Genomic DNA, 23,762 nt, shown 5'->3' on the forward strand with positions numbered 1-23,762 from the left:
ATTCTAGAGGTTCCTTAGCTGGAGCTGGAGGGTGGAGTGGGTGAATTGAAACCACCCCACCTTGTGGAGTGTGTGGGGGGAGGGCTCCAATACATCTGCCCCACCCTCCAGAGGGGGCTGAAAAACCACCAAAATGAACTTTCTCTGCTCCCTTCCCCTCCTCCCATTCTGGCTAGGGACAGACATTCATAAAGCCTGAGCCTGAATTGATTCAATCTGCAGGTTAGTCTAACCTGGCTAGGCTGAAGCGATTTGTAATTGGGCAGACATTCTCTCTGGACTGAGGAAATTCAGGCACACGCCTTCAGTGGCTCAGGCTAGAAGCTGGGGGGCACTACAACAACCCTCCTTTCCCTTACACCATGCTGAGCAGAGGCGGGGCATGGCCAGGCCCTGGAAGGACCTCTGATTAGGGATTCTCCACTGGCTGCTCAAGGGGCAGGAGTATTGCCAGCCCCCAGCCCCCTGCTAGCACTCTGAGGCAAGGGGTGTGTGCAGTGCATGCATCTGTTGAAGATTCAGAGCTTTTTAATCTCCCTTTCTGCTTCTGTATCCTGTCTGCAGCAAACCTACAGCCAAGCAAGCCAGCAGGAGGGCGATAAGAGAGTTTATTACCCCATCAGCAAAACAATAGCCTCTCTCCATTAGGTCAAACTCTTCTTAAACAGCTTACCAGCTGACCTGTTAATTAGCTCCCAAAATCCCTAAGCGGTTACTGTTCTGTCTGCCTGTCCTGGTGAAATTGGAGCGATATGCACACAGACACCTCTCAGCATTAGTTAGCACACCACATGCCTATGGTCCTTGGGGCTGGGGTCCATGCTGTGGGAGGAGGTAGGGGGGATTCCTGTTTGAGCAGTGAGGGTGGGGGAAGCCAGGCAGACCCTGTTGTGCCTGCAGTCTTTGCCCAAGCTCCAGCCAGGAAGCAGAGGGGAGGAGCCAGCTCTGCTGTGGAGCAGAGGGCCCCACCTGGCCCAGAGGGCATGCTGGGATGCTGGGGGAATCTGGTTAATCTTAAACCAGCAAGGGGTCTGGGACAGACATTGCATAAACTAGTTTGACCCAAATCAGTTAAGTCTGATACTACATTCAACCTGTTTTAGCCATTTTCAAACTGGTTTGTGGGCACTGAACATCTGTTCTGTTACAGGTTTAAACCCATTTCTGATGACTTAAGCCGGTTTATGTGTAATGTCTGTTCCTAGCCTCTGAAAACAGTGACAGGCTGGCAGGCAGCACAGATAGAAGTTACAGAAGACACTTGGTTTTGAAATGTCTTCATCTGACCCCTCATGCAATGATTGGCCATTTTTGAAACTCTCTGCAGCTGTGCACTCATGTTTGGTCACAGCTATAGACTGCGTGGCCAGATCCTCCAGCAAAAATTGTCACATTAAACTCACAGACTAACCTACCTAATGAGGAGGGTTTTAAACTAGTCTCAACAGGGGATAGAGACAAAAGCCCACAGTTAAGACCTAGGAATAGGAGGAAACATGGAAAATCTTAACCAGTATGTTTGAGGGAAATCACCAGGTCAATCAACTAATCATCTAAAATGTAATATGGGGTATGGGAAGTAAATAGGAGAAACTGAAAGGCCTAGTATGCATACATGTTTATGATGTCATTAGAATAACTAAGACTAGTAGTTCACACAACTAGTAAAATGACATGAATGGACACAGCTTGTTCAGGAAGGACAATAGGGAGAAAAAGGAGGAGGTGTTGCTTCATATGCTGAACATACAGACACTTAGTTCTGAGGTCCAGAATGAACTGGAAGGTAGGCTTGTTGAAAGTCTCTGGGTTAAGGCAAAAGGGGAAGCCATAAGGCAGATGTTATAGTGGGTGTCATCTGAAGATCTCCAACCGGGAGAAAAACCTGGTGCTTATGGTGATTTTAATTATTGCTGGGAGGTGCAGTGGTGCAGAGGCAGTTCAGCAAAGTTTTAGACTATTCTGGGGCCAATTTTTTGTACAGAGGATGGAGAAACCAACTGATGAGCTGGACTTCACAAAGTGGGGAGGAATTGATTGAGAGTAAGAAAGGGGAAGGCAACTTGGCTGACAGTGGTCATGAAATGACAAATTCATTATACTCAGGAAAAGAAAGAAGTGGAACAACAGAATAACAAAACAAGAATTGAAGAAAACAAACTTTAAAAAACTCAATGAAGTGGGAGATCTCCCATGGGAAGGAAGTGTAAGGGGAAAAGGAGGCCAGGACACCTGACTGTTCCTAAAAAAGACAACATTAAGGGCAGAGCATGCTTTTCACAGGAAGGAAAAGGAACATAGCAAAGAACCTGCTTGGCTCAGTCATGAGCTCCTCAATAGCTTGAAACTTATAAAGGAACCTTACAAAAAGTGGAACGTTTGCTGTGATACTAAGGACAAGCAGAAATGTTTATTCTGAGTATGTAAAATCAGAGGCCGTGTCCAGATGAGTGCAGCCGTGCAGAATGTGGCGCCGCAAACATGTCTGCAGAGCCACATACAGCACATTTAGATGTTCTCATGCAAATGCACCCATACGCATTAACACGGCGTGTACCCATTGATCCACACTGCCCTAATGCACATTAGCACATCTACATGTGCACTAATGCAACTTAGCTATTTGTGCCTAAATTTGATACTTGCTTTATGCAGGTATCAAATTTAGGCTCACATAGCCTTAAATTGCCATCTTTAAGGCACATTTTTAAGGGTATGCACATGTAGACATGCACCCCTAATGCACCTTAAATGGTGCATTAAACAGGCTAAGCCTGTTTGAAAGAGGTACATGTAGATGCACCCAACAACAATTATTAGACTTTAGGGAACAGAACATGTGAAGAAAAGCTAGAAGAACTGGGGTTCCTTAGTGTGGAGGAGAGAAGACTGTGTGTGAATGTATTAAATATTCAAACACAGAAAGGGTTGTTATAAGAAGGATGGTGATAAATTGTTCTGGGTATCCACTGGGACAGGCCAAGAAGTGATAGGCTTAAATTTCAACAAGGGAAAGTTGGGTTGGGTATTAGGGAAGAAACTTCTAAGAATGAGAGTAGTTAAACACTGGATTACTGATAGAGGTGGTGTAATCTCCATCACTAAGTTTTTAAGTGCAAGTTAAACAAACACTTGGCTGGGATGGCTTAGAGAGGGATGCTTCTGTCTTGAGCTGGGAGTTGTCCTAGGTCTGATCCAGAATGAGAGGCACTTGGTCAGTGTTTTGTATATCTTGGTGTCTTTAACTGTCCAAGGAGAGAGTCCAGTGTGAGCAAAGATGTTTGCTATGGTCAGTGTAGGAGTCTGCACCCTGTAGGTTTTTTCTCAGTTTATGCAAGCCTGTTTCCAAGTGTTAGCTTTTCAAGGAGTTCTCTACTGGACTCACAAGAGCTTGTGCAGACATTATGCTATTTTTAAATGATCCCATGCTGGCTTTTTAAGTATTGCCTCTGCTTAAACACTGCCTGTTTTCTGTTTCTTCAACTGGCCAGTGCTTGAGCACTGTGTACAAGCTGGGGGGAACGACTCTGTAAATAAAATGATCCACAACAGTAATTTTACATACAGCTGCTGAAAAAGGCCTTCAGCTTATGGGGTAAGGTCCCTTGGACAAGATCCAGTGAAGGAAAAAGAGGGTCTCTTTCCCTCCTACCTGCCAGGGGAGTTCTGATCTTGTCAGGTACAGATTTCAGTGGTAGTTGGGAGGTCAGCACCTTTCAGGATTGAACCCCAGGTGAGGGAGAATTTAACAGGAGTGGCTGGAAGTTTCCAATGTCCCTCCTGGAAACACATGCCACAGTGTAAGCTGGGCTTTTCAGAGACCTGATCCGTGGTTTTCCTCCCAGATCAGATGAAATTGGCTACAAAAACTGCAGGGTAGGGGGAGGCAGGATAAAATAGAAATCCTGTCCTTCAGTAGAGGGAGAGCTGAAAGGCTCTCGAGTAGCCAGGGAAGGACTGGGGTGGAGATTGTTCCTGTCCCTGCTGCTGGAAGGGAACAGAGAGAGTCTTAGAGAAAAGCAGCAGTGGTTACAAGAGTTTTTTCCAGGGGCCGGTCCAGGGCTGGCGTGGGCCCATCCTGAGTGATAAGAAACTGGGAAGGGAATCCAGGAAGGACACTGCTGGAGTTTCAAAGGAGGAGGCTCCTTTGAGTGAGATATGGAAAAGAGAAAGGAAGTGGCCCTGGGGGAGGGCAGTTGCTCCACGGCACAGGGGCACAAGGCTACAGTGCAGAATCACGGTGGGGCCTGGGCTCCTTTGCTGCGCCAATTCCAAGTGGAGAGGAAGGAGAAGTCGTGGCCTGGGGATGGGGCAGGGTGGCAGCATGGGAACAGCACCTCACTACAGCTCTAGAGATGTGAGTCTGAGCTCTGCCCTGGACTCATGCCAAAGGTTGCCTTTAGCTGTTAATGAGTGCCTAATTACTTGGGCTGGGGGGCCATATCAGCCCCTTGTACCACTGGCTGTAGAAGTTGTGCATCTTGACCAAGCTAGGCTAATGAGTTGCCAGGTCAAATGGTTCCTTGACCAGAGGCAAGGGAAAAGGAAGCATGTCGTTGTTTCTGAGAGAAGGAGAGACACTGACACTTGCAATCCAGGGAAAGGACATGTATGCTACGACCTCCAGTACAGGACAGTTGCTGAGGAGACTTAGTAGGGGCAACTTCTTATTGGGCTTTATTTTGGGGAAACTGGGGGCTTTGATACTAAGAAATCAGAAGTGCCTTCTGAGGAGATGAACTTAGGTGCAGGAAGTGGGCAAGGTGGGCACATCTGCACACCTAATTTGGGAGGTAAGCCATCCCTTGGTGCAGGGTTACTACAATGCCTAAAGGTACCTGTGGAGGCCTGGCGTGAGGCTTATCTGGGATTCTCTGTATGTCCCTATATTCATGAAGAAACAACAACACAGTGCCATAAAATCTTTGTGCCAGGATGAGGCCAGGTATTAACTGGCCACCTCCTTTGTTTGGACCTCCTTCCCCTACACATCGTCTTTTTCTCTCAGCCTTTTTGGACCAGTGGACCACTGTCAACCCTCAATATTTTTCACAGATCACTGTGTCCCCTTATTGTCTAACTTTTAACTGAAAACACAATTAAGATATTCAGGGACAACAGTATATGATCAGTGGACCAGCTGTGGACCAGTTACAGTGACTCTGGAGAGCACTAATGATCTGTGGATCACTGTTTTAGGAATCACTGCTGTAGTGTGGCAAGCTATTTTAGGCAGTGACTGTGCCTTCTTTCAGGTTTGCTCACTACCTCATATGTTGTGGACCATGGGAGGAACAAACAATAAATACCATACCAGGCACAAATAGCAGCATAGGATATGATCTTGGGAGAATAATCAAATCCTAGGCTTTGGTTTGTAGATCATATAAATAAGGGCCAAAGCCAACGTTGCAGGTGGATGAGAACCTTATCAAGGCTCAGCACTTTCAGAACCGGTGTTTGGTTTAATCTGATTTCCTAAGCATTTCAGGCAGGAGCACAGGAAGCGACAGGAAGCTGAATTGCCATTGGGTTGCAGCTCGCTACAAGCCGAACTGAACTATGAGGGCTATCCATTTCTGAATACTGTCTACTAGCCAAACCTTTGGTTGGCCTGAAATGTCAAAGAAGATGTTAGAGGTGAATGGGTAGTGAATCAGGAAGAGAGCACAGTACCCAGGTCTGAGCTCCAATGAGCTCCAATTTGTCTTGCAGGGCTTAATAAACCCAGTTAATGATGTGTTGCATGACAAGAGTACTCCTCACCTAGGCCATTCAATGTTCCAACGCTGTTGATCATCCAGTGGCTGATGGTGTGATTTGCCAGGGAGTCAAACATGCTACTCAGTGCACTTGCACCAGCTGCGGTGCCAATCAGGTACTCCAGGATCAGGTTCCAGCCAATGAAGAATGCCACGAACTCCCCCACTGTCACGTAGCTGTAGGTGTAGGCAGAGCCCGTGGTCTTCGGGACCCGCACTCCAAACTCGGCATAACAAACACCTGTGGAAAAAAAGTACACACACCTATGAGAAAATGCAGGCTGCTGGACAATGGAGGAAGGTGGATAACTACTGGTTGGATTTCACCTGGTGCTTCTGTAGGTCTTCTGTGTAAGGGAAGGTGTCAGGAGCTTTCCCCAGATTGTATGGGGACTATGTGCATCATTACTATGCCTGTAGGTCAGGACATGTAGGACAGGTCTTTCTCTACTCCCTTGATACTCAGGAAAGAACAGGAAGATAGGATCACTACTAATGAGCAACACATGTGTTCAGGTTTCTATTGCATCTGAGCAATAGACTAGAAAAAACTTTTCTGTCTGGCCTTTTGGTGAAATTTTGTGCACACCCTTTCAGCCACTTTTAAGCTAGGAGAAGCTTTTTAGCTTGAGCACTTTCATAACACAGGCCAAGGAATGCCAGCTGGTCCTTCTCACAGTAGAAATTTGTTCTTCATGGTTGTGCAGGTGAATACATTCATGCTCTAAAATTCACAAAAATGTAAGGGGTAGTGTGGGCAAAGTGGAGCCTGACTAGGTGATGAGCACCCTTGTGTTGTCATGCAGGCAAATCTAAACCAAAACACAGCAAGCTCTGGGACTTAGAAGTGGTCCCATAAATGCTGCTTATAAAGAGACTCAGTGAGGAGGGCTAGTCTTTGGCTGGCTTCTGAAATATTGCATGCCTGCTGTTGTTTCAGACCAGGGGTAGGCAACCCCTGGCATGTGTGCCAGAGTGCAGCATACAAAGGCATTTTGCTTGGCATACATGCCTCGGGGTGGATGGCAGGGAAGGGGCCAGGGCTGTGCTGCCACAAGAAAGATCAAGCCCCTTGCAGTTCCCCTGCCATTCACCCCTGGCACACCAACATCTTACACGTTGAGGTTGTGAGTGTTTTTGGCACGCTGCCCAAAAACGTTGGGGACCCCCATTCCAGACAATATTAGTTTTTAAAGGTTTGGTTTTTTTTAAAGGAGAGAAATCCAACGTTAACCATCTGCCTCACCTATTAAAAGGCCAAGAAGCAAAATCTGTAGGATATGATATGCCAGTGCAATCTGGGTAGTAATCTATGATGCTGTCTGTTGCTGTATTGAGAACAAGAGTATCTAGGCTACAGGTCTGACAAAGAATCAACCCCCAGCGCCTGTGAGGAATTGAAAGAGGATACGGAAAGTCAGTTACTTGCCAAGACCTTGTCTTGTCTGCTGCTGTTGGAGTAATAATAGCCTGAGGCTTTTTAAGCACAGATGGCTTAGGCAGCTTTGGCTACAACAGGGATCAGTCAGTCAAACATTTCTTGCTGGATGTCAAGAGGACTAATTACTATATTGGAGTGAGCGAGAGATAATGGATGCAAAAGGGTAGTGACAGAGACTGAGTCATGCTGAATGAGCGAATGACAGTTTTATTGGAATCCATATTTGAATTTCATATTGCACAGGAGGAAGGGTAAGTGTGCCTGAAAGCCTGCAAAAAATATATATTTTTGCAAATATCTCCTTGGTCTAATAAAAGATATCACCTCTGCCATGAGTTCTGATTCTGTGTTTCTGAAACAGGAACACAGGCAAAAGGAATACAACTATACAACTATAACCAGTATAACTGTAACATGTATCCCTGAAACATAGAAGAGATCAAATTTTAGCCGTTTTTTAAATTAAAACTTCATAATTTTACAAGAAGGAAGAAAGTTCACCACCTTGGAACCTGCAAGCTGACACCTTGGCTCCTGCCTATTGTTCCAGCTCAATCTGCATGTTCACAGAGCAAAGTGCCTCTACACAAGAGAATTTCCTACCCAGGAGAGCATCCATCACACCATCCTCCTGTGCAATATGAAATACCATAAACAGAAGGAAACATAATTTAACATCCTGCTTGACACCAGACAACATCAAGGTAAATAGACTGTTCTAACTTTTATCTGAACGTTTTGCACAAAACAAACTATTCCAAGCAGGAGACCTTAAAACACCTTCAGCTCTCCTGTGAAATACGAATTTTCATTTCCACTTAGGAGAAGTTTTACAATATTTGCATTCTCCTATGCCCGAGGAAGGGTGGGTGTGCCAGAAAGCTTGCAATTAAAATTTTTTTTTGCAAATATCTAATTGGTCTAATAAAAGTTATCACCTCTGCTATGAGTTCTGATTCCTGTTGCCTGTAGACCAATACAGCTACAACCTGTATCCCTGACAGTTTTATTGTTAGCTGCTAAGGGAGGACTGCATTAGTCCTAGACAGAACAAGTGGAAGACATGCTCCTTCCCCAGGATGTTCTGGTCTAGAAGCCTGATCTTTCTAGGTGTTGAACACCGAAGACCTGAAGACTTCAGAGGAGTGGGTTCCTGCTGAACAGCTGTGACCCCCGTTGGCTGTTTTAGGAGAGAATCAGAAATTATTTTACACCCTCTTGATGTGGTTTCTGTTGGGATGACTCTATTTAAAACAGTCTACGTGACATCACTCCTTGCTGTATTCAGTCTGCCCCATAAGTCTAACAACCCGTTATACTAAATGCTGCAAGGAGTAAAAAGTAGATAGTTGTTTATCAGGTGCATATCCAACCAGTTGGCATCTGGGGACACTAGCTCCTTGTGTCAGCTGGACTGCTGAGGTAGCCCTAACCTAGAGTGGCCCTGCACCCTCTACCTACTGCAGTAGTTTGGCTGTGGTGGCTGCTGTCTGGCTGTGACCTGCTGCCATCTGCAGACCCATGGGTGTGAGCCTGCCAGGCCCAGATGGGGACCGCACCACTGCTTGGGCTGTGGTATGGACACTGTAGCAGAGCCACCTGCACCTCTGAGCCAGCTGCCAATGGGCTGTGGCTGAACAGTTGGCATTTGAGTGGCACTGCTGTCATGTCTTCTGGTAACCCACCCTGCCATCTGGGCAGCTATTGCCCAGAAGATATGCTCATTGTGGTGGCCCACTCTGAACTGTCGAAGTGTGTCCTCCTGGCCCCTAATGGCCAGGACATCAGCCACCTCATCTGCCCTCGAGCTGGGTCCCTGGTCCCTTGGGCAGGCTCCTTTGCCCGAGTCCCACCACTTGCCTCACTAGCAGGGATCCTGGTGTTCCCTGTTTTAAACTTGCACATTCCCTCATTAAAAAACCCAAATTCTTTCATTAAAATACCCCAAATCTGTGTTCTTCCGCAATTAAAATGAAATGCCACTATATATAGACAGATCAGTTGGGCAATATTTTCTTGATATATTTACAATTTTAAAGCAATTTGGAAGCCTGCCAGTGCCCCCATCATCATAATAAAACTAATTTTAAATATCTGTACACTCTGGTGTTTGCTTTTGGTTTTTTTCTCATAGAAAAATCAGAGCTGCCCCTGTCCCCTTTGCTCACCAGGATGTGGGGTGCTGAGTAGCAATGATATGCCAGTGCCTTGCCCTTACCCTTTCCCCTCACTCCCAAACCACAGCCTCACCAGTGCCCCTCACTCCTGACCCACAGCCCCTGCCTTCCCCCACTAGCTGAGCAGTGCCAGCCCCTACTGTTCTGCTCCCTGTGCCTGTGCCCAGGTCCCAGCGATCCCCAGGCCATTCCTGGGAAGCCCTTGACTGGGGCTCAGGGACTGGGCTGGGCAAGCCCCTTCCCTTCCAGGCCAGCCATCCCATGCACAGGCTGCCCTAGGAGGACAGGGGGGCTCTAAGCCTGGCTCTGGAGGCCTCTTCTACCCAGACCACTCCCCCATCCACAACCTCATCTCTCTCTCTCTCTCTCTCTCACTCACACCTACCTACCTCACACACACCTCCACCTCTCCCCCCAGCACATCACACCCCCCAAGTGGTTTCTGAGACCAGGACCCTCCCTCCCCCCCCGGCTCAGGCCACATGTCCCAACACTGGTGAGGGCACGGGACAAGATTGCAGCATGGCAGTTGCTACAGGTCCCATCCCATCTGGCAGCAGGGGAAGCAGTGTGTGAGATTTGTGGGGGGATGTGGGGTCTGGGGGGTTTGTGGGTGGGTGTGAGGCTTTTGTGGCAGTTTGGGGGGTAGGTTTTGGGGGTGAATTGTAGGGCAGGTTGTGAGTGTGGGGTTTGTGGGTGGGTATGTGGGTGGGGGTTTGTGGGGGTGGGGTTTGTGGAGGGATTGTGGGTGTGGGAGGACTGTGTGGTGGTAGGAGGGGGGTGGGGAGGACTGCTCAGGAGGTGTGGATCCCCTGCCTACCGCACAGCCCCCCTGCAGCAGCAGGGGCCATTGGGGTGCTCATGGCCCACTGTTGGCAGAGACTGCCCGCAGTGCAGTACTGCCTCAGACTCAGCAGCTGCACACGGTGCAAATATGCATGCATGGGGAACATTTTTTCATTCCTAGCATGCCTCCAGCAGCATCTCAAACTGCTTTGAAATACTGCAACTGGCACATGCTAATTTGTCTGGACACAGCCATAGGGGATGTCTATAACAGTTCCCTGGCTTTCCTGAGAGCATCACCAAGAAGTGTGCCCCACCTGTGCCAAACACAGGACAGTCAATGAAGTTGCCATAAGGCACTCCTTGCTGCGGATCTTGAAATCACTTGCTTGAGAGTGGTGGAGTGGGACTGAGTCAATGGAACATGCTCACATGCTTCTTAGCAGTGATCTATCTGTACAAATGTGGTACAGACATATTCAGAGAAGGTGCCTGTGTATCCTCTGTGGCAGAAAATTACTGTTATCCTGCCTGATTCAGGACTATTTCCACTCTGCTAGGAAGGACAAGCTATAATTAACAGCTCTTTTTATGCCAGCAGGTGGGGTGACACCCTTAGTGGTCAGAGCATGCTCTCAAACTGTGCTCTTTTATTCATGCATTTACTGATTCATAAGCCATTACAATCCTGAGACCATATCCTGGCAATGGCACTGTCCACAAGCAGCTACCAAAAAACATGGCAAACCAACATGAAAACACCCAGAGGCTATGGTTTTCAAAAGCACCGAAGTGAGGCAAGAGTACAAGTCCTATTTCAGTACTATTCTGATGCTTAGAAAACCCAACCAAGCAGCTATCTGCCCCACTTGTAACTCTCTTGCAGAGGGTCCATGCCAACATTTCCTCTGTAATGGGAACAACAAAAGAACACACCATGATAAGAAGAAAGGTCAAGACTGGGGCATCAGAAATAACCCTTGTATGTATGCCCCCAACTTGGCAGCACATCCGCACCCTAACTATTACTCCTACTTGGGGCCCAGATCTGTGCAAGATGGAGTTGTACATATGATGGGCATACAGTTGTGTTGCCTTTGAAGCATGTATTGAATTGTGTGCTATTGTGTATTAAGCCAAAACACAGTGTTTTGTTCTCTTATTACGTAATTGTTTGTTCTTCTAAGTAAGGAAATTATTGACTAGGAATGAGAGGATCTGGGTGGTATTATGTGCCTCCTGGCCTAAATTCAGTTCTATGTAAAGCCAGTAGCAACACCCCCAATGTCTTCAATAGGGAACAGCATGTGATGCATGCTCCAGGAGTAGAAACATGCTCATTTCTAGTAGCTACTTGTCTCCTTCACAGATACGGTCTCTCCTTTTGGGGTGCATTTTTCAAGCTTTCCATTATTTCTGCCTCCAAGGTGAAAAGCAGCCCTGGAGTCTGAGAAGTGTTACTCTCTGAACTTTGTTCAGCGCTATTAACATGGTCTTCCCTCACCCCCACAAATTATTCTTTCTTGAACTACAGACTGTGTAATGATCTTTTTCATTACTATGGACTTTTATGAACTAATTATTGTGAATTAGATGATTTTAGAAATATATCTGGAAGAAAAGTGATGCTTTTGCTGAATGTTGCATAGTGTGTGTGTGTATGTATGCATGCATTGTTGCATGTAAGTATGTGTGTGGCTGGGTGTGCATGTATATGTGTGTGTGTGGTTACGTCTGCACAGGTGCATTATTTTCACATGGATCTCTCTTTTTGCTTCAGAGCTTCTAACACCATCACTGCCCACACTATCATTGGCCTCTGTGGAAGTGCAAACTGGAAGTGAGGCTGGATTGCTTAGAGGTTTTTAATGCTAGTTATTAACAGCCATTTTATCATTTATTTAAGTGCTACCTACAGCCCTGATTCTGGTAGTTTTACTCATGCTGCGTAAATCTGAAGGCATCTTCAAGTCAGCATCAGTAAGTGCCTAAATGGCAATAGGGTTGAGTGGAGGGTGCTGAGGATTAAGGACTCATGAAAAGCTCATCATCCAGTATTTTGCCTATATTTAACTACTCAGATTGGACATATGCTTCCTGCTGTTTAGAGTAGGAATCCTGACTTAGGTTTCCAGTATCATTCCAAATTATGCAGAGTCAAATCAGCACAATCTTGTGGCTCTCAAATGCTATACAGGGTGATGCTATAGGGTTATGGAAGGTTCCACAAGAATTACAGATCCCGAGAGCTTTCTGCTTTACCCAGCATTGAGGCAGCTGGGACGTTTTTGCTCGCACTGAAGAATCTGGAGGGATCCCTGTCAGAGGAAAGAGCATACCTTTATTACAAAAGCTGGCGCAGGTGGGGATGCTACCTTCCTTATGAAAAGTCTGGATTCAGTCCCATTAAAAGCCGTAAGAGGCACTGGCCATTATACTTTGCTAAAGACAGGCTGTATGCAGTGTCACGCTCCTGGAACCGGTAACCATTCTGAAAGAGGATGGCAGTTCTTTGGGGAATTTTCTGTTGCGAGCATTTCCGGTTAGCCCAGGACAATGAATAATGAGCTCCAGTTAAAAGGAATAATGACACAATATGGCCGTTAATCATAAAAAGTCTTTACATGTAGTATTGGAGACTTCAGTGAGTTGAAATCTTCAAACTTACTGAAGAGTTTACATTAAGAGAGCCTAGAACAAAAAATGAGACTGACACCTGGTGTTAAGTCTCTTAAAGGACCTATTTAAATTTTTTAAACACAATTAGTGAGTCCATTCCTTCATTTTATATGTGAAAAATGAAAGTTTAATTTGGGGGAGTGTATGCTGCATTTTTAATATAAACTAAGTGGTTAAAATCTTTCCCTTACAGGCAAAATGCATTTTGACTATAACTTGTGCAACTGCAATATCTGTTTCCATAATAATCATATAACCATATGAACCAAGGGTTAACTAGGTAACACATAATTTACTGCCATAATTAGCTTTATGAAGAAACGTGTATTTTTATGTATTAACATTTTACCAGATATTACTTCCTCTTCCAATAAATAATTAAATTATAAAAATCACTGATTGGAATTTGCAACTAATTTAGGATCTAAAGGAATTTATAATAATTTTATAAAACCAGCACTCTAACAATAACTGCAGTTTTAACATAGAATCATAGAAAACTAGGATTGGAAGGGACTGCGGGAGGCCACATCTAGCCCAACCCCCTGCTCAAAGCAGGACCATCCCTAAGTAGATCATCCCAGCCAAGACTTTGTCTAGCTGGGTCTCAAAAACCTCCAAGGATGGCACTTCCACCACCTCTCTGGGTAACCTGTTCCAGTGTTTTACTACCCTCCTAGTGAGAAAAGTCTTCCTAATATCTAACCTAAACTTCTCTTGTTGCAACTTGAGACCACTGCTCCTTGTTCTGTCATCTGCCACCACTGAGAACAGTCCAGCTCCATCCTCTTTTGAACCCCCCTGCAGGTAGTAGAAGGCTGCTATTGAACCCTCCTCAGTCTTCTCTTCTCCAGACTAAGCCCAGTTCCCTCAGTCTGTCCTCATAGGTCATGTGTCCTCATAGCCCAGCCCTCAACCATTTTTGTCACCCTTCACTGGACTCTCTCCAATATGTCCACATCCTTTCTGTAGTGAGGGGCCAAAACTGAACACAGTACTCCAGATGAGTTCATCACTCTCTAGCCTGATGCTCCAGCCAGTTTTCTATCCACCTTACACTCCATTCATCCAACCAACCTGTAGTTCCTCAGCTTGCCTGCGATAATGTTGTGGGAGACCATATCAAAAGCCTTGCTAAAGTCAAGGTATACCACATCCACTGGTCTCGCCACATCCACAGAGCCAATCATGTCATCATAGAAGGCAATCAGGTTGGTCAGGCTGCCCTTGGTGAATCCATGCTGGCTATTCCTAATCACCCTTTTTTTCTCTTTTATGTGCTTAGAAAATAAGCCCATTCAATACAGATGTAGAATTATTGGGCCTTTTAGTTAAAATGGTTGGTATTTGCATTCTTGCCACTGGAGGACCTGTACATGTCATGCACTTTTAAGCTACATAGCTAATAGTGCTTTTTAAACTTAGTGCTTTGAAACTTACTTCTGGAAAGCAGCCTAAGTTACAGGAACAACAACAAGACACCCTAATCATCATCCACATAAAAGTAATTATTCAAAGCTGATAAAAAATGCATGCAATCTGCAAATGCAAATCATTAACAGATAACTACATGCCTGAATGTTTTATGAAACAGATGCCTTGATGGGGGCAGGTATCTTGTTACACTGTTTGATGGCTTTAAAAATCATATAAAGTTTGTCTGAGGATCATTCTACTTTAGCCAATGAAAAAACAAAGTTTAAAGATTATTATTGATATGTATTCAGACTGGCATGATGATAACTTATTAATATGGCCAAACATTTTGAGGTTTCAGCTATTCCACTGGAATTCCCATATACACTAGTAATACAATTTTCTATGTGTTACTTACAGACAGTATGCATTTTATTTCATATGAAATAAATTACATATTGATTTTGATGAGAGCCAGACAGGACCTACTACATGCAGCATAGGTCTAGTGGTGGGCTACAGGAGTACGATGTAAGGCCTGACTTCCATTTGTAGCTCTGCCACTGAATTTGCTACTGAAGTCATTTGCCACAGATAAATTCACCACGCTGTGCCTCAGTTTCCCCATTTAAAGCAGGGATAACGAACTTTACCTCCTTTATACCATGGCTTAAGACAGATGAAGGAAAGAATTGGACATTCTCATTAATGCATCATTGTATGAAATTTGTGCCACTGCCCTCTGGGTCGAATTGGAACGGATCAAGTATGTACTGTAAACCCCCTAAGGGTAACAGGGAAGAGTGGCTTTCCTGGCTTGCCAGATAGCAGCATTTAGAGCAGAGTGATATACGCTCTATTGCTACAGCGGCTCTGAGGTTCTGCTGCTGAGCAACTGTCCAATAATCCTGAAGTCTGAAGTAGCTCCTGATTGATTACAGTATTAAGAGCCTACTGACTTGATGAAGAAAATGAGATGTTAAGAGCTGATATTTTTTTGGCATTGAAAGCATCTCCTTTGTTTGCTAAACAATCACATGGCAAAATCACATTTCTCTTTTTAAATTAAAGCAAAAAATAGAAACTTGTTGATGTTTGTTTGGAACTGAAATTAACCTGACAGCGCCCCTTTAAATCTGAAATGCCCGTTGATCTGAATTATAAGAGGAAGAAAGAGAGCACATGCACAAATGCCTAGTGTAGAGCCCAAACCCACATACTTCATCCTAGTGTCAGGACAAGTCTTGCAGCAGCTTACGCATTTTAGGGGGTAGGGGAGTGAGCCTTGCCACCTACTGGCCAGCTCTTGAGGAAGAGGAACTATTGTATAGGGGAATCTTGTAATACCTGCTGGAGCAGGGGGGAATCAATACAAGTGGCTGTGCTCTGGAAGAGCCTGGAAATTGGTTACTGGTATTTGGAGAGTGGTTCCAGTAGAGGCCACCTACTAAAAGGCTTTTAATAGAAAAGTACTGCAAAAATGTCCCCAAAAATCCTACATGGGTTTAGTTTCCATTAGGAGACTGAAACTAGGAGACCCATGTACTTGGACTCAGAGACACAGCAAGGACCTAGGTCTCCTCTACAGTTTGTCCTCCTCTAGCCCAGTAATGTGCCATGGGTTGGGGAGTTATAGCAGAGATCCCTGCTTGCTCCTTAGTGGGCCAACTGGCCGTGTCCAGAAGATGTTGGGAGAAAAGGGATCAGACCATCAGTAGCCCAGAAGGCAATGGGTAAGTAAAAAGCCCAGGGGTTGGTGAGAGGATCTGAGTGAATTATGTGCTATGTTGGAAGTGCTGACAGGACAACCTGGGCTTAATATTTAGTTTTCAGAGTTTAATAAAAAAACCCAGTAATTTTACAGCTATGTTAGTGCTTTTCTTTCTGTTCTGATTACAATTGCACTTTATCCAAACACTGCAACATTTTTCTGGCGCCTGAGAGCCAGGAAGTGAAACTGGCTACAAATAAAAGTCCTTTAATGTTTTTGTCTTCCATCAATACATACAGCCAGTGACGAGAACTTAACAAGTCACAGTCCTGTAAATACTTAGCATGTGCTGCAGGTTATCCATGTAGATATTTCCACTGACCTTAATGGGACTCGTATATAAAAATGGTTTGCAGGTGTGAGTGATTACAGAACTAGGGACATACAGCATTATTTTGTTTTAATAAAAACCCAAACATTGCTCAGTTACTAAAATGAGGAAACTAATTTTTATAAAGCCTGACCTTAAAAGCAAGCAGCTATCTCCACTGGATGGAACCAAATACTGTACTGCTTCCCATCTCACTACTGAACAACAAGGAGCTGAAATGCTCCTAGCATCTGTGGGTTGTTTATCCACAGACTCCTGTTATTCTGCACCAGCTTTGCTTGGTATAAAAGGCAGGAATCTATCTCCTTCTTTGCTTATTGCTGTATTAAGCACCCAGTCAAGCAAAATTCCTCCAAATTTTTAAATTATGGTGCTTGCAAAAAGAGCACATGGTGCTATCTCTCTGCCAGATTTCTTTGAATTTGGAGTCTGAATATTTTCCAGTTGGGAGTGATTACTAGCTTCCTACAGACAACAAACCAGCACAGCAGCTGATTGGGAGAACAGTCTTTTGCAGAAGACCATTTTTTCCTCTTGAACGTGGGCCAGAATTTATAATTGGTATAACAATTGCTACACGGTATAATTACATGGTTACTGATATTATTCAGGAGCACATAAACACAGCAGAGTGGTTCTGGGATTTCAGGCTATTTAAGGGGATGCAGTCACAAACCAGTCTTTAGCTCAATTTTAAATTTCTTGTTTCTTTATTTATCTGGTTTGGGCTTTATCCTGGTTGAGGAAGTCAGCAGTTTCACAACTAGGTAAAAAGTAGTCTGCCTTGAAGTAAATAATGACTCTGGGTAGGTCTGGGCTTTGAAAATGGTGGCTAGGGGTGTATTTGGCAAAAGTGGCAACCCACTTTGTAGTTCATGGTGAGCTCCCTGAGCATACTGCAGGGTTTTTTCTCTGCTTTTCTGAACTGGTGGGGTTTGCACACAGGCTGTCTCGCTGGCTATGCCAGGCAGCTGTTGGGAGTATAGCATCTGCACTTAATGAACTTTGCATGCTAGACAAGCAGACTATGATGCCCGGGAGCATGGTGCCTCCTTGCCTGCATAGGTGCTGCTTGAATTTCTTTTATGTGGGCAAGTTAAATACAGGTTTGGGTGTGGGCACAAGTCATCCTCAATCATCTACGTATATTGCTAAAGATTGCCAGGGGAGTTACTGTACAACTTCCTGAGTAAGTAACCCTCTATATCCCAAGTAACCCTCTATATCCCAGGTGAACATAGCTTGCATGACATCCTGCACGTCTTAGACTGTGGTAGCATATATCAACTATGTACCTTGCAGGTATCATACACAAGGTCCTTCATTCTCTTCCAACAGTACAATGCCATGTAAATAACCGTGATTTTTAACATTCACTAATAAAGTTTTAAATCTGTTTAACAAATGTGAGAAGAGTTTGGCCAAGCCATCCATGCACTATCCCATCTTTGTGTGATGAAAGATTGGTTAGACCAGAGATGTTATGCTAACTAGTACTAGCACTATATAGAAATGTATATTATATATTTGAATGGTGGCATCCTCTTTAGGAGATTTTACAAACTCTTGATTTGATGTTAACACACTGGAAGTCCTGGTGCAGGCAAAGGTTTGGGTTTTCATAATACAGTCATGTAAAACATGATGCGATAACAGTGTTAAAGCCCTGTGTTTATCAGCTTGCTTGGTAACTGGCAAAGCAGTACAGCTGCATCCTTGCTGACAGGTACTGTGATAAGGGTACTGATTTTTCTAGCGTACGTGGAGACCAAGACAAACTCATGCCTGAGCTCTGAGATGGCGTGCTGAATGCCCTGATGTGAAGGAAGTGATGTTGCAAGTGCAGCTAGGTCCATGAATGCTTTCCAAACTTATGCTTTTGCTCACTTGACATTTACTCATTTTGACAGATGTAAATGCTGGCAGCAGACACAAAGCATCTATGTAACTTTCTAACCAGCCATGCTGGAAGAAGCACTGAGCTACTTTCTATACAGTAGATGTGGTTTTGTGGGTATCCTTTTCAGGAATTGAGTGCAATAATTTTACACAAGGCAGCAAAATTCTGTTATAACAATCTACTTGAGCCACTCCCAGTTTGCCTGTTATAACCAAAGCGTTGCTACATCCAGACCCATTAAAGTGAAATCCATAAATAAAGCACGCGTAGAGGCAAGATTTCCATCTAGCAAGGGCAGATCAAGTGTTGTAGGCATACTAACAACAGGCAGGTCAGATGGCTAATAACTGGCTCAGAGGACTTTCCACAAGCTATGTCATGCTTTACCTGCATCTCAGTGGCACTTGGGAAAGGGTGGAAATCTTTCCTACCATTGAACACAGCAGGGTGCTCAGCAGTATGTTATGGCAACACTAGATAGTAAAAGAAGTCCTGTAGTACACAGAAGAGGTTTTTGACTGGATTTGCTTTTATGTGGGTTCTGTGTGGGAACATTTGTGTGGCAGAGGACATTAATATGATACAGTAACTGCAAAAACATCAGAATGATCTGGCTCATGTTTTAAAAACTTGGGCCTTAAACTAGATACATAGATTTATTCTCTTCCCTTGCAATCACACATGGAGTTACATTCTGTTCTCCCTGACGAATGCGTGGCTTGCACTGAAGTGGAAATTGTGCAGCAGAGAGAATAATATTGTAAGACATTCCAAGAGCCAGTAGAGCAGAACAGCAGACTTGGGTCTTGGCTCTCTGGTAAGAGATTTAGAAAACATGACCCATGAGGAAAGGTGGGAGCAGCTGAGTTTGTTTGCTTTAGAAAAGGGAAGGCTAAAGGGACATGTGATGTATTTTCCAGCATATAAAAGGTGCTTATAAAGGTGATCAATTGTCCTCTATGTTCATGGAGTAGCACAAGAAGAAATAAATCTACTTAGTTTTCAGTGAAGATCTACATTATGTGACACATGTGCAAAACCTTAGGCTGAAACAGTAGAGCTGGCCACCAAGGGAGCTTGTGGAATTTCCTTCCCCTTGGAGGTATTTTAAGGGCAGGTTAGACAAAGATCTGTTTCTGGTTATCTGATGGCTTAGGCCAGGGCTGTCAAAATCCAGTGGATCTCCTGCCCCCATTCCTTCCTCATCCCCTCAAATGCCTGATCCACTCATGCCAGCCAGTCCAGGAGCCTCATGCCGTGGAGGTCCTGGTCCCCTGGAGTGGGCTCTGTATGCAGTGTGCATCCCAGGCCACCTGGGGCGGGTGCCGTGTGCAGCCTGGATCCCAGAGCAGCTGGAATGGGCACTGGGTGTGACACGTGGCATGTGTCCCACACCTTGCCCATGGGGCTGGGTTGGCATGTGCTGTGTGTGGCACCAAGGGGCAGCATTCATAGGCCATATCTTTGACAACCCTTGTGTAGGCAGGCTCGATCCTGACTTCAAGCAGGGGACTTGACATCTTGGGAGGCTGCTTCCTGTTCCATGTTTCTATGTTTTTTAGCTTGATTAGAACCAAATTCTGCTCTCATTTACTTGGTTTATCAATCTTGTTTGTGTTACTGTGCCATTTATTTACTTCCAATCGGATTGCTTGTAAGGATTGCTAATCCCACTGATTAGCTTAAACAAATGATCTGTTGGCTCTAGCTGGCTTTCAAAGCTAAGGGCTTGTCTACATTAGGGATCGTGGAACCTATGTGGGTGCATTGCATTGGTGAAAAATGGACCTGTCGAGTATGGATTACTTCAGTAAGGGAGATCCTGCAGCCAGTGTTATGCGACTGAGTTGTAACATAAGATGATGCTAGTTGCAGCTCTTACAAACATATATGCTTTGAAAATTCATGAATCCAAACCCTTCATATTAAGATCTAGCCATCCTGAGGCTTTGGAAAAGTTCAGATTGAAAATAAGGTGGCAAATGTGAACCCCATGCAAACTCAGCATGTTGGGAAATAAACTGACTGCTGTGACTGGGGTGGATCCCAGCAGGTATGATGACCCAATTACATCTCCCCTCTGGCTGTGGGCCTCAGGCACAGTGAAGTTTCTGAGCTCCCTAGCTCCCTACTGGGAGCTTGCCTTGCTCTGAGCTCTGAGTGTACCAGTTGGTCCATGCAGGGACCAGAGCCCCTACTTTCATACAAGTCTGATACCTAGAGGGTGAGCACTGCTACTGCTTGCCCTTCCCCTCCCTCTTCCTGAGGACAGAAATGAAAATTACATTGGTGGCATACAGGAAGTAAATTTAGTGCCTTCCATTCAGGTTTTACTGCTCAGGTCACAAATCTGTTTACTGCCCAGGTTTTCAAAAAAAATTTATCCGTTGCAGAGGCTAGTAAGCTTTTGCAAATCTGTCCCTCTGTGTGTCCAAGGTGTACAAATGACACATGTTAAAAGTCTAATGGCACATTTAGTGCTGATTTATATCAGTATGTGTATCCTTTTTAACAGTTCTGGCATCAAGGCTGAGGCAGGCACAGACACTGAAAATGAAATGTTTTTCCTAGTCTGGCAGCAACTAGGACTGATGTACATTGGTAGATTATGGAAATGTGCTGATTTGCTTCTTATACTGTACCTTCACTATGCAGGCCTGTAGAGCCAGTACTTTCACAAGGAACGGAGTCAGTACCATTCCAATGGGTACTGGAAAGGTACCCATTGGTACAACCCATTTAAAAAAGAATTAAAACTAACATTTCATTTCCATGGCAACTTTGAAGTTGCCATGGAAAAAGTTCAATCAAGAGGTCTCTATTATAGGTGCTTCTTGGATGCTTGTGTGCATGCATATGAATGTGTATATATGGCACTGCCTGCTGCAGGACAGTAGCCTACCTACAGATAAAACAAAAAACAAGCACAGTCCCATCATCAGGTGGGGTCTGTAGAGATCTGAGATGCAGCAGACATCAGACTATATGCTAGCCAGGGAGGCACAGCTTGCAGAGCTCTGAAAAGTCTGACAGCACATTCACAGCTGATTGATATCTCTTTGTATCAATGTGTTACTCTAGATTTAAATCAGGAAGAGACCTTGGCTCCAGTTATGCCAGCTATCCAGAATCTGAGTCTGCCTTTCCTTTCTGATAGGTCCAGGAATGCCTTACAACAGTGGTTTTCAGCCTGTGGTCTGTGGATCCCTGGGGGTCTGCAGACTGTCTAAGGGGTCGGCAAAAGATGGCCAGGATTGATCAAAAGTATGTGAATACCCACACCTCCATTCAAAATTTTTTTGGAAAAAAAAGGATGAAAACCACTGCCTTACAGCAAATGTTCTCCTGGATAGTGGTGTAAGTCCCATGGACTTTGGCAGGAGTCAAAAGAAAAAATAGAATTAGCAATGGTAGTACAAGAGAATATACCTACTGAAACATCACTAAGGGCTGAGTTTTTGAAAGTGGAGTCAGATTGTTTAATTTTCTTTGGAACTGTTGTATTCTAGTGAAGTGCTCTGCTGTTTGAGGTTTCTCACCCAGCATTCACAAACAAGCAAGCCCATTGCTGACACGCTCCATCACTTCGTGCAAAAATTCTCTTAACAGACAGCTTTGGAACAGCATGTCTATTTGCTACCACTGAACTGGAAAGGACAAATGCTGGGCGTAAGGGGACTATGTAGAAAGCACACATCAATCAGCCTATTTGGCTGGATTCAGCAGTAGAGTTGAGATGTACTGATTTCTATTTCAACTGATTATTTCCCTCCTCTTCCTCAGGAATCCTCTTTTCTTCTGATATTCAAAGACTGGTTCACAAATCAGGTTGGACCCAGCAAAATATTCCTTCCCCCACCCAACTGAGTAGTGATGTGCATGGTTAATAGACTCCAAAATGAAAGATTGGCTCATTGCTATATAAGGTACTTATTTCTTCAAGCAGCAGGAAATAAGGAATTCCACAAGCCATGTGTCTTTACTTCTCTTTTTTCTTGAAAGAATGCAGAATTAATGTTGGCCCCTCAGTTTTATCTTTTTCCTTTTGCCTCTAGACTCTAACTTGAGTTGCAAAAGTCCTGCCAGTCCTCTAAGGGCCCTTGTACATGTTATGGGGGGTTTAGTCCTCTAAATTGAAATGGTGGGTATTTGTGATGATTAAAAACCCACTATTTCAATTTAGGGGCTTCCATCATTGTTACAGCAAGGGGCCCGATCCTTTTTTTTTTTGGTGAAGCTGCCTGCTTCTCCTGTGGCTGGGGGGCAAGATGCCAGTGGGATAAGTAGCCCCTGAGCTGTGGGGGGCCCCAGTCCTTCCCTCCACAGTGGGTGGGCTGCCAGCAGGGTGGGGGCTGCCCAGTTCAGGCTTGGGGAACAGCTGGATCAGCCTGGCTGCTGCCTCTGAGCTGGGGCAGCCCCCGGCCTGCTAGCAGTCCATCTTGGTGGCCCTGGGGCGTGCCACTACCGCGGAGGGAAGGACTGGGGCCCCTTGCAGCTCAGGCCCCTGGCTGTTAACCCCCTGGCCACAGACTGGCTCTGTGGGGGGGAAAAAAAAGGATCGGGACCATTGCCACTTCTATTTTTTATGTTTTTCCAGCAGAGCCTGCCTGCATGAGCTGCCAGTGGGCTGAGCAACCCTTGAACTGTGGGGGGTACTGGTCATTCCCCCTGGGGCTGCCTGGGCAGGCAGCTAGCACACCTGGGGGCTGCCCCACTCATTGCTTCTGCCTTCAGCCCACCTCAAGGTTGCAATGTTACAAGACGCTATGTTGCAAACTGAAGTACATGGGGATGTGGTTTAGTTTGCAACATAATAAACTCATTTAAACTGCAACCCCCCCCCCATACATGTAAAGTTGATGCAATTTAACCACAAAAACAGGCAATTTTTGTCACCTGTACAAGTGCCCCAATAGTATTAACCAAGGACTTGTCAAGGCCATCAGCCAGCTGACAAAAGGTTGGGCCACACTCACCTTATACAGGGTTCACACCAGCAGTCTAGCTGTGAGAGGCTTTGTCCTCCACTAATAATTTCCACTGCTATTCAGCTCATGTTAACAAAAATTCAGTATGAAAGTCTGCATGTTTATTACAGAGGAGGTATAGTGTGCTTATATTCACACAGTTCTTGCCATGCATTGTTTAGGTAGTGGGTGTTTTTCAGAGATGCATCCCAAATTTGCAAACATGAAACTGCAGTAAATGGGTATGTGAAAGATTAGCCATACACCAAACAACTTGTAGCTTGTGTGTCCCTTGCTGGGCAATTACAATTACAGCAGCTGCACAGATAAATGTCTGTTAAGTCTTGCTCACGTTCATTCTGAAAATCAGGGAGTTCATCTCTAGGTGATGGCAACTCTCAAGGTGCCAGATGCCCTTGCTTGCCATTGCCTTCAGTGAAACGGTGACTGGACTCAGCACTGTATGCTGTCAGACTCCCAAGTATTAGGAACAATTGCACCCTTTGCTCACAGGACACAATGTCCGCCAGTA

The 23,762-nt window shown here is 44.9% G+C and overlaps 1 protein-coding gene across 1 annotated transcript in view; it reads right to left on the reverse strand.

The window, feature by feature from the left end:
* SLC7A14 (solute carrier family 7 member 14) overlaps positions 1–23,762 on the reverse strand; it is a 42,628-nt gene that overhangs the window by 18,269 nt on the left and 597 nt on the right. The window contains exon 2 of the mRNA XM_019532728.1: positions 5,767–6,003. Coding sequence (XP_019388273.1) covers positions 5,767–6,003 — 237 coding nt within the window. The remainder of the gene's footprint in view (positions 1–5,766; positions 6,004–23,762) is intronic.

The sequence above is a fragment of the Crocodylus porosus genome, unplaced genomic scaffold (assembly GCF_001723895.1).
Source record: "Crocodylus porosus isolate Cpor-Errol unplaced genomic scaffold, CroPor_comp1, whole genome shotgun sequence".
NCBI lineage: Eukaryota > Metazoa > Chordata > Crocodylia > Crocodylidae > Crocodylus > Crocodylus porosus.